The sequence below is a fragment of the Aedes aegypti genome, chromosome 1 (assembly GCF_002204515.2).
Source record: "Aedes aegypti strain LVP_AGWG chromosome 1, AaegL5.0 Primary Assembly, whole genome shotgun sequence".
In the NCBI taxonomy this organism is placed as follows: Eukaryota; Metazoa; Arthropoda; class Insecta; order Diptera; family Culicidae; genus Aedes; species Aedes aegypti.
Window position 1 is genome coordinate 213106223 of NC_035107.1, and position 18865 is coordinate 213125087.

The 18865-nt window shown below is 38.7% G+C and overlaps 1 protein-coding gene across 4 annotated transcripts in view; it reads right to left on the reverse strand.

Annotated features, from left to right (window-relative positions):
• Window positions 1-9738: 9738 nt before the first annotated feature.
• The window catches only part of LOC23687627 (GIGYF family protein CG11148), a 160368-nt gene continuing 151241 nt past the window's right edge, over window positions 9739-18865 (reverse strand). For all 4 annotated transcript variants that reach the window (XM_021857487.1, XM_021857484.1, XM_021857488.1 and 1 more), the window contains one exon: window positions 9739-13146. In XM_021857487.1, the coding sequence (XP_021713179.1) occupies window positions 13021-13146 (126 nt within the window). In that variant the 3' untranslated portion in view covers window positions 9739-13020. The remainder of the gene's footprint in view (window positions 13147-18865) is intronic.

The following is an 18865-nucleotide window of genomic DNA, read 5'->3' on the forward strand; positions in this document are numbered from 1 at the left end:
GTCATTGTATCTTCAACTTTCTAGAAGAACACCCCCATGAAAAACTTTTCCTAGTTGAGCTGTGACGAAACGCCCCACTTACCCCGGATTCTCACTTGCCCCGCGGTACCTTATATAATTCGTTAAACATTCAACCAGTACAGGTTCTAAAAATATTTGGATGATAATACATGCATTCCACTAGGAATTATAGCATCGAATCGGTCAAAAGTGATCAACTTCCCCCCAGTTTACGGTACTCGTTTTTTTTTTGTATTTTTTTTAAATTTTCAGATACCAAGATGATGTTTAGTAAACCTCCTCCCTCATCCCATTTTTCAAGATATCAATACACATTCATATCTACATTATATTGCAGTATATGGCTCTTTTATGGTTTTTGTTTTACCGTATGAGCCTTTAGTTTTAGTTTTATAACGTTATAAAAAGAATAAAGAGGTTTTGTGCCTCTTTGAGAAAGATTTCGAAAGGAAATCACTCAAAGGGGTTTTCCCTCTTTCAAAATTATTGGTTAAAATAAATAAATAAATAAATAAATAATAAACGCAGCGCCACACTTAAAAACTGATTTCAAAATCGCGCGAGTTGAAGCGCGTCGCGAGTCTCACTAGCGCGATCCGGTTTGGTGGCAGTGCGACAACACAATGGCAATGACTTATGCTAGACATGAAATACATTGCTTACTGTGATAACTACCTATACTCATTTATTACTACAATTCGGAAATCCTGATTAATCGTCATTTAAATATTACCTAATAAATCATAAGAAGATAACCACAGTTTCATATTTCTAGGTGAACATGCTGAGTGGAAAGAAATTCCTGAAAACCCTCTATATCAGTTATTTTTTTATATTGCTTTTTTTCATTTCGATCATTGATCTATCTATCTTACCGATATATCCATTTGAGTCATGACATATTATTATTATTATTATTCCAATTTGTGTATGTTCCAATTCTAAATGGGCCAAAATAGATGTTTTCAGTAGACAAAACACGACTAAGACTAAAACGTGTCTACTCAAAGCATCTATTTTGGCCAATTTGGAATTGGAACATACACAAATATTGCCTTAAAAACGTGAGGAGAAGAAAATATCAATACACTCGCGATCCTGCTATGAAAATTATATGGCAGGATTTGCAGAAAAAAATCAAGAAACGTTTTGCACAATTAAAAAACAAAATTATTTCAAATAATATTTCTGAATTGGACCCTGGCTAAATTCGGAAATTATCTAAAATTTTAAAAAAGCTCAAAAACTAGCTATGCAGTTTGAAAGCGCGCACAATTTTAATTTAGGACTTACTAGTCCAATTGAAAATCAAGTTACTCAGGACTTCGAAAGCATTCTCAATCAAGAGAACGTTTTCGAAAATGCCTGTGAGACTGATTTGGAAGAAGTGAGAACTATTATTCAAAAATATGAAAGCCCCTGGCGATGATGGAATTTTCTACATCCTCATCAAGAAACTTCCAGAGAGGGGATTACAATTTTTGGTTGATATATTCAACAAATGTTTGCATATATTTGACAAATGAAAAAATGCTAGGGGGGAAGCACTAATTTTCGACCTCCAAGAATTCTGTGCCAATTTTCGGATTTTTATGCAAAGAAGTCCAAAATCGTATGGATGGGTTTCCAAATGTGTGCTTTTCCCCTAAGGTTATACCAATTTTGAAACCAGACAAAAATCCTGTAGAAGCTTCTAGCTATCGTCCTATCAGTTTTCTTTTTTTATTTTTTTTTTTTTGAAAAGATAATTTTAAACAGAATGATGGTCCACTTCAATGAAAATTCAATGTTTGCCAACTGTTCGGATTCCGTCATGGACTTTCGACCACTCACCAACTTTTACGTTTAACAAATTTGATCTGTTCCAGCTAATCTGAAGGCTATTCTTGCTCTTCTAGACATAGAAAAAGAATTCGACAGTGTTATGGACTAGCTGTTGTATACCAGAAAGAAAGCTCTGCAGAGGATTCAAAATAAAATTTTGAAAATGATTCTGAAGCTCCCTCCCTGGTATAGTTCTAATGAGTTACATAGAATATTTAATGTTGAAACATTGAAACAAATGCCAAATCAAATAATTAATAATTTTAGACAAAAATTGTAGCAATCTTCTATTGCCACGTTTAATGATTTTAGGTTTGGTTTGGAAGGTTTGGAAGTTAGGTTAAGTAAATTGAAAGCGTTTTTTATCTTATAAGCAGGTGAAATCAACTTACCTGTTAAAAATCTGAACTGCTACGGCAAATGAAATGTAATCTGTTGTTAACAAAATGTTAATAAAAGCTTAATTTAGTGTTACCAAACCAGGGTCATAGTGTTGTCTGACACAGAACACCTGGATATTATAAATGAATGTAATGTTTGTAATGATACTGATAAAAAATTTAAAAAAAACCGACGAACTGCAAACTAAATGGGATGGACCTGTCAAAAAGATGAATGACATACCGTAATCCGGGGTATCATTAATCAACGGGGTAACATTGATCGGAATGTTTGCAAAAATTGCATCTACTTCATGCGTAAATTCAACAATTTTTTGAAACAACGATTTCAATGGTTAAGGATGACACTACCGAAGACTCATGTCTCACATAAGTTGTGCAAGCGATATGAGCAAGGAAAATGTGATTCTTACTAAAAATGACATCGCCAAAAACGATTCCGTTGTCAAAACATTCATAAGAATGTTTAATTAGGCAATAATAACGAATTACTGTTAAAAATCACTGGCCAAAGGCACAACCTTGTGATCAGCTTGATTGCTGTCAGGTCTCTGGGCTTAAATGTATCTTTACTCTGAAGAGAAAGATGTACACTAGTGGTGCCAATGGTGATAATAATGAAAAGTGTTTTCTAATGAACACTATTGATTAGCATCACCGTGAACCGATACTTTGCGTGGTCTATGATGAAGCGGTCCTTGTTTGTTTTTTCTATTAGGTACCGTGGGGCAAGTGGGTAATGGATTTTGCATAGTTGGGATTCTTCAAATTCTAGAGACCTTAAATTAAAACACATGAGGTCGTGTATATTTTTTAGCTTGACTCCTTCCAAATATAAGCAGTATACTGAAATTGATTTTTATGTAAAATTTAAGAAAAAAGTATAGAAAAAGTTTTTGAAAATAGTCTCCTTACTTTTCACTTGCCCCACAGTTTTGAACAATAAATCCAAAAACTAACAGTTACATTCACGATTTCTATTACCTTTAACATTTGTTAAGGCGTCTCAATGAACAATAGCATAAGTAACATGTATACAAAAAAAATTTTATTCTTGTTACTTGAATTTTCTTCTGTTCAGTTATGTTTGTTGAAATGATTCAACAACATTATAACTGAAACATTCCCAATGTCAGTTTTTACATCATGGGACAGCAATTGCATTTCTGCTCTGTAGATTTTCCACCGCTCGTTATTTGTTTTCAAGAAAGTCGGATATGACGTCGGATAACTCTTCAAAAGAAATCAAACGGAATCCTTCAATAAAGTATTTAGAAACTTTTTTATGTGGATACACCTATACCCCATTTTATGTTTTGAACTAGCTTTACATAGACATTCCACGAGATTTCCGTGCGTTGTCTTATATTGGAACTTTCCAATCAACGTCTTCCTTTTAATCGGCTGTCCGAAGTAAACATATTAATATCGTAATATTTGGCAACCTTATTTTTAAAAGAAGTTCCATGATTTGGCCATGATAATAGCTTTTAACGCTTTTAGTATAGTGTTTCTTGAGTTATAAGCACGTTCTGTTATTCTATGATAATTGCGAACCTTGTGTACTTATAGCTACCTAGAGAGAAAACACAAATTCAATCTCTAATGAGAAACTTTTCACTTGCCCCACGTGATTGGAAAATTGACGGTGATTCAATTTAGTTATTTTTAGGTCTATGTCGAATTAATTCTAAAACTTTTGTTATTGCAGTTTAAAACTGTCAGAGGGGACAACTTAGAAGTGGTACAGAATTTTTTTTCCGCAACTTTTTTTCTACTGAAAATATTAAAATAAGAATGCACGCCGCCAACTTGTTACGGAGTACCAGATAACAGGTTAACAATCTTTTGCTCTATTATGCAATAATGGTTGAACAATCTCAGGAATCTCTTACCTACCGTAATGTTCTGAATGGCTTCAACGGTTTACGCATGATTTTGAAACGTTAATTCACATGTTCAGTAAAATATACACATTATTTTCACTTACCCCATTTACCCACTTGCCCCGCGGTACCTTACGTTTTTTATTTATACTTCCAGACGCTCATCCGGAGCATTATTTTATCTGTTTTAATGTGCATCAAAACCTCCTAACATTGAAGAAATCGTGCTGAACAGGAACACGCATGGTCGTACAAGGATACACCAGAATCTTATTAAACCCGTTTCTTATACTAATAATATCACTATTTATTAATTTACTAATTATATCATTCTCTTCTCGTCAACTAGCGTCATTTCAGGATTAGGTTTTTCATTATAGCATTGAATATATTATAAGAATGCCGTCAAACTAAAAAAAAACTTGCGACTAATTGCTATCTCTATTTATAGGTACCCGTAACCGTGAATAGGAACAGTAACTCATGAGAAAAATACTAGGATATAAGTGAGTACGAACTAATCACTAACACCCCCAACACTGAAAAGGTAAGCACATATCATATTCCATTACCCTAAAACACCTCTACAAATAAATAACATTATCAGAGATTATTACAATTTTAATAAGCTGATAGTGTCGGTTAGAGTTTTCAAGTCAAGAACAAATTTTTTTTATAACAGATCCTAGCAATGACATATTATCGGCGCGGTAAAAAATTAGAAACAGTTTATTCGCCGAGGTTGAGTTTTTGTAAGTGTAAGTGATTACAGTGAAACCTCCATGAGTCGATATTGAAGGGACCATCGACTCATGGAAATATCGAGTCATGGAACAGCAATTCTTTGGAAAGCTGCTTCTAGGGACCATCATAGTAACCATGAAATTACGTTTTTAGTATGGTTCCATGAGTCGATATCGAGTCATGGAACATCGACTCATAGAGGTATCACTGTAGTATAATCTGTACTTGTGATTGCTGTGCGATGCGCTTCATTGTTGCAGGACATTGTTCTCATTATTATACGGCCTTCAGCCCTCGGCGGGATCACCTTAAGAAGATATATAAATAATTCCGTTGCTGGTTTTGATCATGCTACTAACAAAATAGTGATAATGTGATAATATAGTGAGATGACGTTATTGTGTCGAATAATTTTGTGTGGTTAATGGTAGTAAGCTACTAAGATTGTAATTATTAGAGTGATGATAGTTTGTGATATTGTGAATATTAGTGATATAAGCAGCAAGAATCCTACTTTTATTTTAATGAAGATGATGAGAAGTTCTTTACTTTAAACTTGATGAAGCAGTAGTATTGTGTTGTGGCTGGGTTATAGATATGATGTTAATAACAAAATTGGTATAGATAATGGTGACGTTGTTAGTAGAAATTCTGTTGATAATAGAGAAGGTGATATCAATACCAGTGAATAGTGCTATGAAGTAATGTAATAGTTATCAAGTGAAGTGATAGTGTGAAAAAAACGTTTCCCACCTTTTACCGTAACCTTCTGAGAGAGATCGCAACAGTGTCTTCTTGGAAGCCATCTTTCCGTGTACGTCTGGTGAACTGCTTCAGAAGGATTGCGTCCTCTTTACTATCTAAAGTCTAGTTTAGAGCTTCGGACAGTATTCACTGTACGTCTAGCAACAATAAAAAAAAATAACGAATTACTGTTAAATACGTAGAATTTCCTTAGGAAATTGCCTACCTTTAGGCGTATTCCGCGGTTCGAGGTGTTTTTATTATTGAAATAACTCAAAAAGTAAATGACTTGTAAGAGTTTGGTTCTCATATTCGGCTTCAGGGGTCATGATTCAAGTTAGTAAAACGACATTTTCAATAACACCGAACGTTGTTTACATGTGCGATCAATGTTACCCCATATCAGCTGAAACAAAAAATCACTTTAAACATTTATTTAAACATACTTAAATCTTCTGAAAACAAAAATACAGTATATAGACACGAGCTATGGGTACCAGTACTTGTTTTAAAAATGCAAAACTTGCGACATTTGGATTTTCCAATGAAAAATTCAAGAAATATCTCAAAAACTGATCAATCCCAAGTAACAATTATAGTTTTACGAAATACTTCCAGAGTGCTATAAATAAACGCCCATAAAACCATGGTCAAGGCACTGTTGTCTTCATCGCATCCCCCAAAACCTCTTGTAGATTAGAATGTGACTAGTTGGCCCACTCTGAAAGAGGCTATGAAGTGTATAATTATGTCACACGAATAAAGCAAAATAGCATTTATGGTAGCTATTTAAATCTATGAAATCTCATACCAATCATGTACGCGCCATTATTTGCGTTTGGAAGAGCAATGAATTATTAAAATCGGTTGAAAAATGGCAGAGATATTGACAAAAATGATGTTCGTGTGGCTGAGGGGTGAACCCAAACTTTTGCACGATGACTTGACTGACTGTTTGATTGATTTTGAATACTTTCCAGATTTTTCCATCAAAATTTCGTGGGGTCTCGTCAAAGAATATAAGATTACAATTCTAATGACACTTTGATTTAAAATTTTGGTCGATCCAATGCTGAGGAAATTAGATATGATTTTTCAATGTGGTTTTTTGAAAAATTTAACAACTTTAAGTAAAAAATTAGTATATAAAATTTAAAAAATGTTTTTGGAAAAATACATACAAAACACAATTATTACGTGTTTATTCTACGACTGGCGTGAGGTGACAATTGTCGGTCTCGTATAGCGAGGTGACAATTCTCGACTCGAGTGAAGTGACTCGCCGTGTAAATCAAATGGAGAGTCACTTCACTCGAGTCGAGAATTGTCACCTCGCTATACGAGACCGACAAGTCGTAGAATAAACCCAAATAACTCTTTGCCTTTCGAATGCGGCTTAAAGAGTTTCAATTGGACATGTTATCACAGAGATATGGACAGAACACTTTTGTATGTTTTTAAGGGGGTGAACCCGAACTTTTGCACGGGAGTGTAAACAAAAGAAAATAAGATTGAAAATACGGCTGTGATAGTTTATTTCGTAGTGCTTTTTATTTGAAGTGATTTATATGAATATAGTGCCCAAATCTTTAGTGCCGAGTGAGATTTACTGTGAAATGTGATGAGAAAGAAGTAAATTTGCCTGTGCCCTCTGTGAAAGTGGCATATTTCTAGTTATTTAGTATTTGCTAAAATAAACCGCCGATGAAGAATTGAATTTTTCTTGGTTTGATTGGGCAGTAATTGTGCTTTAAATTATATTTAGTCAGTATAATCATCACACCGTAGCATCTGATGAACGAGTTCATGGAGATAATATTATTTGAAAAAGTGAAATTGTTGCAACCGGAGTGAAATTTATATGGCGGAACCATAATTGATAGATTGTCACCAACAAATGCTGTTTTGCCATCATAAATACACAAATAAGGGCGCACTGTTATGATTCGGCATTTGCAGATGTGAAATTGCTTCAACAAATGCTGATTGAAGATGATTCAGCTTTTTTTCGCTTTTCATGGCAACCAAGCAGTATTCAACAAAGTTTGCAGTTCGGGTGTGCTATTATGAAGAATATACGCAAAAAAATGATAACGGACATTAGTTCGTCGTTTATCCGTCAAGAATAACTGTTTGCAATGCATTGCAATGCATTCGTAATGCATCTGAAGAGCCCGAATATCGATTTAAGAGGTATCAATAAGGTAAGTTATCAAGATTAAAGTGCAAGTCAACCAGTTTAAAAGCAGCTTTTATGGCAACAAGGTGTATTATATCAATCTTTTATCATAGCCGTCACAAATAAGTGTCACTCAGCCACCACTAGCAGTTTAAATGAGGTATTCTATGCTGCAATAAAGCTGGTTTTTTAGCCAGAAGGCCAAAACTAAGGTTGGGCTTCGAACGTTCAAGGTACAAAAGGCCCCTAATCGCGACGAGAAGCAGAACAAGTCCGCTAAAACCCGTGCCAGGAAGTTGTACCTCAACATGCTGACGAAAGTTGAATGCTGCATCATGGACGACGAAACATATGTGAAGGCCGACTTCAAACATATTCCCGGCAACCTGTTTTTCACGGCCAAGGATAAGTTCAGCGTTCCGGAGCATGTCCGCACTCAGAAGATATCCAAATTTGCGAAGAAATTCCTGGTTTGGCAAGCCATCTGCACGTGCGGGAAGCGGAGTGCACCTTTCGTGACCCAGGACACGATAAACGGACAGGTGTACTTGAAAGAATGCCTCCAGAAGCGGCTGCTTCCTCTCCTGAAGGCCCACAACGTTCCAACAATCCTCTGGCCGGATTTGGCCTTATGTCACTACTCCAAGGACGTGCTGAAGTGGTATGCGGACGATAAGGTTAATTTTGTGCCGAAAATGTTCAACCCTCCCAACACTCCGGAGCTCCGCCCCATAGAGAAGTACTGGGCGATTATGAAGCAGCGCCTTCTTAAACGACCTAAGGTAGTGAAGACAGTCGAGGAACTGAAGAAAGTATGGGTTTACATGCAAAAAACGGTTGATTCACAGGTTGTGCAGAATGTCATGGCCGGGGTTAAGGCCAAGGTGCGGGCATTTGCGTATGGACTGTAAATAAAATACGAGTAAAATGGTAAAATGAAGTTTAATAGTTATTTTTCAATCCCTGAAAATTTGATGGCAATCGGATGAAAACTCGAATTTTGCGAATCAATTTTGTGTGTGGCAATTTCATCGTGGACACCCTTTAGAGCCAGATGCGTCCCGATAGCTTGCAGGCCTGGATTTCCCGCGTCGTCCAGGGTAACATCGAGAACATGGAATAAAACCCTTCTGACTGATGAAGAAAATCTAGAAGTATGTATAAAAAATCCGTTTCACCTTAAAACCGTGACGCAGGATGTACTAATGATTCCAATTCGTCATCCGCTTATTGGGCACTCAAATGTCTAAAAGTGGGCGTGGGAAATTACCGACACACAAAGGAACAATTGAGATGAATGGTAGTAACTTTGACAATGGGGATTTCAATTTAGGCTAATTTTGATTTCATTCATGTCGACCGCCCGATTGGCCGAACAATGCAACAATCTACGCTACACGATGCGCGTGATTTGGGTTCTTCAGCACTCAGAGAAGATAAACGTTACACTGGGTCAAATGAGCGAATGGATTCCATTGGATTTCTTTCCTTTCCATCTCGAAACAGTTATGAGATGACTCGATTATTTTTTTAATTTTTCAAGGATATATAACTTCTAATTTTTATTCCTTTTTTATATACGAAATTATGTAAATTATCATTTTTCTGTTGTTGTTGCTGTTGTTTCTCTTCTTCTCAACTGTCTTCTTTTTTTAATTACAGTGTTTTCTTTTTCTTACTTTTTACTGTTTTTTTTTTACTTCTCAAGTTTTTGCGCTTCCGTGCGCTGCTCTTCTTTTTTTTAGCCGCGAGCCCTTCCGCATCGCGACGCCTCCAAGGAAACATCATTTCAATAGAAAGGAAAATGGTCGGTGTATAGTAAGGGTAATATTTTCTTCAGTTTTGTTGTTTATTACTTTTTCATAAACAAATACAGTAAAACGATCCATCAGCATCAGCATTATCATCATCATCATCATCAGCGCGTGTTTAATAAGTGTGTTTAATTGTTTCAATGTAATATAATAGAATAATTCATCAGCTATCCTCGCGTTCGGGGATTGAACAATAGGCTTTTCGCCTTTCTTTCTCTCTTTACCTCGCTCTATCTGGCTTGACTATTCTTACGATTTCAAAAGAAAACAACGAAACAGTAGCAACCGACTAATCAATCAATCGTCAATAGGTGTTTGTGTGTAAGTGTTTAATAGAGTTTCAATGTTTCAACGTGTAACATGCCATTTTTCTTTTCCCTTCCGGTTGTTGCAACGAGTTTCTATCAATCTGTTGTGTGGGTGGAAGCTCATCTTATTTGGTTTTTAGCTGCGGCTGCTGCTGCTGCTAGTGGTATCGGTTTTTTTCATCGCACAACGTAGCGTTAACTAGATGTAAGGCAACTGACCCTTAAAAACTAGGGATGTCTGGCCATCGATTAAGTAATCGTCTGACAGTTGTAATAGACTCAAATTTCCAGTTTTTTAGAAATCCAAAAAAAATTATGACGTAAACTATTGATTTCCAGATACGAATGCCACTCAAATATGTGGTAGTGTCTTTAATAAACATATTAATATTTTATTGATTTCATCCGTTTTATCGATCTATGCAGAAAAAATGACATCCCTATTTTACAGTACGATTTGTTTAACATCACGATAAACCGCACCAGAAATTCTATCCAACGCAACAATTAGTTCTTATTTTGGGCATTTGACCAGGAAGAAATTGAGGAAGCCTAGCAAAACAAGGGATGTCCCACTAAAGATTAGGTAATCGATTTATAGTAGCAATTTAACACGATCGATTTCTATTCATCGATCCTCTCTACAGTGAATAGAGAAGAATTTAGTTTGTTAGAAATTTTACGCTTCGGAACGCTTGGAAGCGATGCAATCTTGCGTCCTAAGTTAAGAAAAAAAATTCTAACAAACTTACATCTTGTCACCACTGTCCCCTTTATTCACTCAGGCAAGAATCGGTGAAGAGAAATCGAACTTGTTCTTACGCCCTTACTGTAGCACACGATTAAAAATTACAAAAAAAAATGCAATGACAAAATTTATTTAATTTATTTCGTTCGACCAATCAACTTATTTTGGCAAATTGACATCCCTGCCTTCCAGTAAAAGCTTCTTCAAATGTTTTTTTTTTTAAGTTCACGAATCCGTCATAATAATCATCGTCATCATGAAAACTTAAAAAGCAGTTTATCTGTTCAATAGAATAACTGCGAAAAAACTGCTTCTGAAAATTCTGAAATCAATCACGGATTATGTCCCTTTAAATTATACTAACTATAAAACCCATGCATAACTAGGGATGTCCGGCTATTGAATACGTTACTTCGTCCGATTGAAACTTACCAAACTAGGGGAAACTTGTTCGACACTTGCAGCAGCATTTGCCCGCGTTTGAATGGCTAGTTTATGTGTTTCTATCTTCTGATTTTACCTGTATGTCTTCCTAACCGTTTTCTGCTTTTCCTCTTGTTTTCCATGTTTTGGAGCTAGATGTGTTTAGTTTTGTAGTTGTTGCTATTGTTGTGTATAACGAGCTTATTGTTTTCCATTTTATTTTAATTCTTTCTGCATTCATTAACTTATCGAAACTGGGTTTTATGATTTTTCTACCGCTTACCTTAACAGTATATAGTTAGTTGCTTGATGACCGCCTGGCGAAGACGGCGGCGGCAGCACCGAGACCCGGAAAACACACATTTCACTGATGTTATCTAGTTTTCTTATTTTTCTGATTATGAATTAAATAGTTTTCAGTTTGGTTGGGTTCATGTTTATTCTAATTTGGGTACGATACTTGCCTAAATTTTGACTATATTTTGATTACCTAAATGGTTTCTTTTCATCTTTACCAGTATTCTCATATGCTGATGGGGTTATTATTAATTTAAAATGTAGAATTAAATTGTTCAGTACAATTACTGTTACGTTCGAAAATGACACCTAAATTCCTAGAAAAAAGTATTTAAAAGTCTAATAACAAACAGATAACTTTATGTATTGAAAAGCATTTTGTTTGACATTTAGTTCGATGCTTGCTCCACTGGCAAAAAATGAGTTTATGGCAAATCATGAAAATTGTATAAGAATTTGCAACACTAAATGCACGAAAATAAAATACATTTTTTTTTCAAAAGTTTAGCACAGTTTTATCTTCGGAAAGCTCGTTGAGAACTGTTTCAAACGGGGTTGACTAGAAAATCGCGTAATGTGTGAACATTTCTGAACGTTCGTTTAAAGAGTGCAACCACTTTCATCAAAATCTTCATCCAACAAGTTCGTTAATTGCTGTATGAAGGGCCAAAACTTAAGGGCGGAAATGTGGACTTACGTGGTATCAGGAGACTGCTCTGGCAGCGTTCAGTCTGAATTTATAGTATAAAATGTTGTTCAAATAGTTTAAAACAGAGTTAAACGAACTCGGGAAAACGAAGAGTTACAGTTCTTGCATGAAGGGCCAAAATGTGTGGGCGAATCCGTAATAGGTAAAAGCACTTACGCTAAACTCAATGGAGTTCAATAAATGTAAAAATCGCGCTTTTCTTATTTTTATAACAACGAAAAAATGAGTACGTTTCAAGAGTTTTTCAAAAAGTTTCAGGAATGGTAAAATCTTGACACAAAGATATTTTTTCCCGTTCATTTATCGACTATTCCCTGTTGAGTAACACACCCGCTGCATAAATTCCGAACAATCGTTTGTATAATTCAGAAAACGCAATACAATCATCTTCATTCAATGCACAGTGAAACAATAATTAGGCGTAACTACATAGGAAAGCCAACAAAAACACAGACAAAACTGATCCCTAATGCGATTGCTCTAGGTATATTATAACAGTACACCACTCCAGACGACTGTTTGCTCTGGTCCTGCTCTATTGAAATTTAATATGATTTTACGCTATTCATTTGGCTAAATGTGTGTTTGTTAGTGATTTTTCATCTGATTTGCTCTGTATTACAGCAACGAGGAACGCCAAAGTTATTCTTTTTTTCCTATCATTTTCCTAGTTAAGAGAAAACGAAAACCAGCTTAAATTGGTCACACTTTGCTGCTGCACTTTTCACTGACCTAGTACGAAAACCAACTTCCTATTCTATCCGAAAAGTTGCTCATGTTTTGCATGTTTGGCTGTGTTTGCCTTTGCGGGTTTTGAATGTGTTCGTATGTGGTGTCTATGTGTTCTTCCGGTCCCATTCGAATCAACGGAAATGTGTGTTTTCCCCCCTCGCCGTGCCTACCTCGCAGTGTTCGTGCCTGATTAGGCATTGTCACCGTAGTCGCGATCGCCGACGTTCAAGCGGTCCGGGGCAGCGGTCACCGAGAAGCCCAGGCAACGATTGTCGAGCTTGGTCATTTTGTTTTTCTTCACCTTCTTGTTCTTGCCCTGTATGGAATGGAAAAAAATTCATTGAAATGAAGAGTTAGTTCGTTTACGGATTGATATTCAAAGATATTTGTCCAAACAGATGTTCGAAGAACTCCACATTTCAGAGCTTAGAGCTTGAACTGGCTACGCATATATATTGTTGCTATTCCGTAATTGACCGAAGTCATTGAAGATGAATAAAGAATCAACAAGAAGTTCAGCTGGGATTGGCCAAGATCTTTAAAATGTAATCTTTCCTGGAGGCCGTGTTTAACTCTGCTTCTCCACAAAGGTTACTGAATGTGTGTGTTAACAATAATAAACAATCATTTGTGAGATATAAACATTATAATAAATATAATAGTTTCATCTAGTAAATATGAAAAAAAAATCAAATAGAAAAATATCAATGCCGACGCTTGCAGTGACGATTCATTCACAGTTCGTCGTTGAACAACTACATAAAGGCATTACTTTAACCGTTGTCAGGACGAAAGCTAGCCGATGGAACTCTTGGATGGTGAATGGCCGTAAACCGGGTATTCTACTCTTGGTTGAAATAAAACTTCTGATCTTGACAAGAGACAAACTTGGAATGAATTTTATTTAAAAAAAACAACAAATCTATGTTTGCTATGATTAATAGTCGCCAACTAGATCTTATCGCCAACACTCCTACTCGACGGAAGCATCATAGCTGCGACACGGAATCTTGACTACTTGACACGAGGAAGTGGCTTCGTCATCATGTCTGCAATCATTTCGATTGTTGGAAGATATTGTGGACTGATGATTCCCTGTTGCTTCAACTGACGAGCGTAGTGGAATCTCGTGTTCACGTGTTTTGATCGGCTTTCATTGGAATTAGATTCCAATTGTTTGATTGCGCTCTGGTTATCTTCGTGGATAATGACTGGCAGCTGAGTCTTGATGTGCAGATCGTCGAATAGCCGCAAAACCCAGAATAACTCCTTGCAGCTTTTCGTAATTGCAACGTACTCGGCTTCTGAACTGCTCAAGGTAACGCATTCCTGCTTCCTGGAGCACCACCCAATCATACCACCTGCGTACCGTATCAAATAACCAGTGGCCGATTTGCGATCCTTGGCGTCACCGGCCCAGTCGGCATTTGATTTTTGATGATTAGGTTCTACCATCTATTGTAGCAAGGCAGCTGCCTATACCACTGGAATAATCTGAGAAGCGATTTGATCAAGATTGTACAGTTGTTCAAGAACAATCAGTCTCCTGTGTGAAGGGCTAAAATGGATATGCGGACCCGCAAGCAGAGACACTTGCACGAAACCCGCGACAGGGGAAAAGAATCTCCTTCCAGAATAAAGTTTTCACGATCAACTATAAAATCAAGCCCTCGATTAACAGAATAAACCCAATAGATGAGGTCGAAGAGCCCGCCCTCAATCCACGAAATGTTAATAACAAGGAGGAGGCAGTCCCAAGCTCCTTGTCCAAATCACTTCATTCGGGTGCCCTGGTGGTCCCTCCCAACCCAGTTACAGTCAAACCTCCATGAGTCGATATTGAAGGGACTCACTGACGGAACCGTCGTCGAAGTTATTTCCCATCCTACGATGAACAAGGTGCAGGGTGTCGTTTACGAATCTGATTCTACTGATGTCGACGAGGTAGCACTTCTCAACTATCTGACGCCGCAAGGAGTACAAGCTGTACGCAGAACCACGAAAAAAGTCAACAGGTCGGTTCAAAACACTCCTCTAGTCGTATTGTCATTCCAAGGTACTCTCCTGCCGGAATTCATCTACTTTGGCGCGTCCCCGTTCGCACCTACTATCCCGCTCCGACTGTTTGTTTCCAGTGTGGCACCTATGGACATCCTCGCAAATTCTGTCAACAGCCTAGAATTTGCCTGCAATGCTCCCAAGCACCACACACATCAGAAGGGGAGCAATGCAGCAACGCTCCGTATTGTATGCATTGTACAGGCACTCACTCACCAACATCACGTACATGTCCAAAATACAAGGATGAATCTAACGTGATCCGAATTCGAATCGATAGGAATGTGTCAACTGCTGAAGCTAGAAAAATCTACGCTAGTGAAACACAGAAGGAAACGATCGCCAGCGAGGTGCAAAAACGGCTAAGAGAAGAGGAATCGAACAAAGATAAAATTATTGCGGAACTGCGGGCTGAAGTCGAAACTTTAAAGCGAAAACTTGAAGCCATCATCAACGGTCAACGTCTAAAATCACGCGACAGCTCCCAAATAGAAAAAAAATCGGTGTTCCTCCAAGCAAACTCATCATGTTCCAACCAGAACACTCAGCGAATGTCACGTAAAGACAAAACGTTCGTATCTCCTCCGTCTCTCCACAGCGATATTAGAAGAACCGCGGATCATGCAATGGACGAAGCGATACGAACACGCAGTAGGAGCAGAAAACACCTAATGGAAATATCACCAACTGATGTCACTCATAAATCAGGCAAAAGGGCATCCTTGATCGCCGACTCTGGAGGCACCTCTGAAAAATGACCAAGATGTTCCCTCCAAAAACACATCACAAAATGACTGACCCAGCTATGCATAATGACTCGATATCGGATGATCTACGACATGCAACCGACGCTATCTCTGAACGACCCTGCGACCCTTCGGACTACGATTTGGATACTAACTCATACGACTCCATAATTCCGTCTAGAAAAATACTCAACTCTCCATCTCAACCTGTGGATACAACATCGCGGTTTGGAGGTGGGGAATGTGTAGTACCCCCTCCACTCCTGATAAAGGGAGCGAGCCTGGGTGGAGAGGTGATCCAGGACGCCATCCTTCTACCTGTTGACCACCAAACCCACCCAGCTCGGCCGCCAGCTCGAACAACTCAACGCTGCCGAAAATACCGTCCGATTCCAGCGCATACGATCAGCTCTACAACTTCTACCCCCAGCCATCTACGTCCAACAATTTCGTCACCCAAAACATTGATTCGCCAAGTGCGAGGCGCACCACGTCGACCCTGACCAGAGATGTTCCGAGCTTGCTCGATGAGCCTCTGGCGGCAGTCGACGTGGCTCGCCCTTCATCTCGGGCAAGTATTCCTGTATTATCATTAGCTAGACATGAATCCCACGATACTTCTCACCATGTTTCAGAAACCTCGCCTGTTCGCGAAAGCTCCCCTACAAGCAACTGCTCTTCGACCTCCGAAACTGAAGCGAACAACAAGATCATCATGCTCCAATGGAACATCAGAGGCCTTTGGAAAAATCACCCAGAACTCTCTCATATCGTCAACCAAAATGCGCCAATCTGCATCGGCCTTCAGGAAATGATGACAAAGAAGGTTAACACAGCACTCAGTTCCCGCTACGACTGGGAATTATCTAGCCGTCACTATTCTCAGGGTGGTGCAGCAGCTGGATTGGGGGTTCTCAAAGAATTCCCTCACCAATTCTATCACTTTGTTACGTGCATCCCTGTATGTGCCGCCCGAATACAATCCCCGTTGAACATATCGATTGTCAGTATCTATGTGCCTCCAAACACATGTGATCAAGATCTTATAACGACGCTTGACAGTATAATTGAAAATGTAGATCCACCTTTCGTCATCGGCGGGGACTTTAACGCCGCCCACGAAGCTTGGGGTAGTATGAAAACTACTAAACGAGGATGTCTTCTACTCGAATGGTTTGTCGAACATCAACTTATCGTAATAAATAATGGAGAACCAACTTTCATCAGCTCTGCTCATGGAACAACTTCGGCAATCGATCTCACTGTCGTGTCATGTAGCCTTGCAGCAAAACTTCGATGGTCAATCTACAAGGATACATTCTGAAGCGACCATTTCCCCATCAGAGTCACCTGTGTGTGTGTGTGTGTATACAATCCATCTCCCACTGACCGGCAGTGCTTTTATGGAAGAAAATTGTATGCATGTATATTTGATACCCTTCGATATCTTTATATCTGCAGACAATTTTAACCCGGGAGATGAAAGGTGATAGCTCTACTGAAATTCCAACGACCCATTTCAAGAATGGCAGTAAATACACACACATTCTGAGGTCATTTTCATACACAGTAAGCCCCGCATAAAAACACCCAGATATCAAATGGATATATGAAATGTTTTTACACTTCCCGAATCGAAAATTAAATTTTCGACCCTGGCACGTATTTAGTTTCAAATGGTAATAGGTGAGTAAATAATAATAATGAACGATTTTACCTGGATGTAATGCTCTTTTTTTCCGTCGCCACACTGAGCTTACCGCCAAATACTATACACTTTTTCACTGCACTGCGCGCATAACATGATCGCTTCACCCGCCCCCGCAGGAGCAAGCGTCACGATCAAAGGATCACACACTACTAAATTATCTCGCGGATCACGCCACTTTTCTTCCCCCCACTGCACTGCGCGCGTAACAAGATTGATCCTGTCTGACCGCTTCACTCGCCCCCGCAGGAGCAAGCGTCACGATCAAAGGATCACACACTACTAAATTATCTCGCGGATCACGCCACTTTTCTTCCCCCCACTGCACTGCGCTCGTAACAAGATTGATCCTGTCTGACCGCTTCACCCGCCCCCGCAGGAGCAAGCGTCACGGTCAAAGGATCACACACTACTAAATTATCTCGCGGATCACGCCACTTTTCTTCCCCCCACTGCACTGCGCGCGTAACAAGATTGATCCTGTCTGACCGCTTCACCCGCCCCCGCAGGAGCAAGCGTCACGATCAAAGGATCACACACTACTAAATTATCTCGCGGATCACGCCACTTTTCTTCCCCCCACTGCACTGCGCGCGTAACAAGATTGATCCTGTCTGACCGCTTCACCCGCCCCCGCAGGAGCAAGCGTCACGGTCAAAGGATCACACACTACTCATTTCCCCATCAGAGTCACCTCGGATCAAAAATACACCGTCTCAACGTTCACGTAAACGGTGGATTTATAAAGATGCTGACTGGATCTCTTTTGAAAATATTATCCTAGAATCGCTTTCGTCGCATTCAGATATCGATGTCGAGCAGCTAAGAAATCTCATCATTGGAGCGGCAGAAAATTCCATCCCAAAATCTTCCGGAGTATCAAAAGGAAGATCTGAAATTTGGTGGACAAACTAAGTCAAAGGAAAAGTTAAGGCACGGCGTAAGGATCTTCGTAAACTGAAACGTCTGAATCCTTCAGACCCTCTTCACGATGACGCTAAAAAAGCTTTCCAGCAAGCTCGGGCGATTGCAAGGAAAACAATCGAATCTGCCAAACGTGATTCGTGGAATAATTTTTGCCAGATGTTCAATCCTAACACTTCATCCGATGTGCTTTGGAGTAATTTTAACCGATTGATGGGAAAATGACGAAACGGACAGCGAGGACTCCAAATCGACAACTCGTTTACCCAAGATACCAGTGTAATCACAGAGCACTTTGCAAATTATTTTTACCAAGCATCATCAGGAAACTCTAGTACAGATCAGGAATCTGGAGAAACAGGATGGGATCAAAATATTCAGGTTTCTGAAAACACTCGACTCGATACAGATTTCATAATCTACGAGTTGTTACGAGCCATTGATGTCACTAATGGACACTCTACCGGCGAAGATCAAGTCGGATATCTAATGATCAAACATCTGCCATATGCAGGAAAGCTCGCAATGCTGAAGAGTTTCAATAAAGTTTGGGAAAAGGGCGAATTTCCGAACAGCTGGAAACAAGGACTGGTTATACC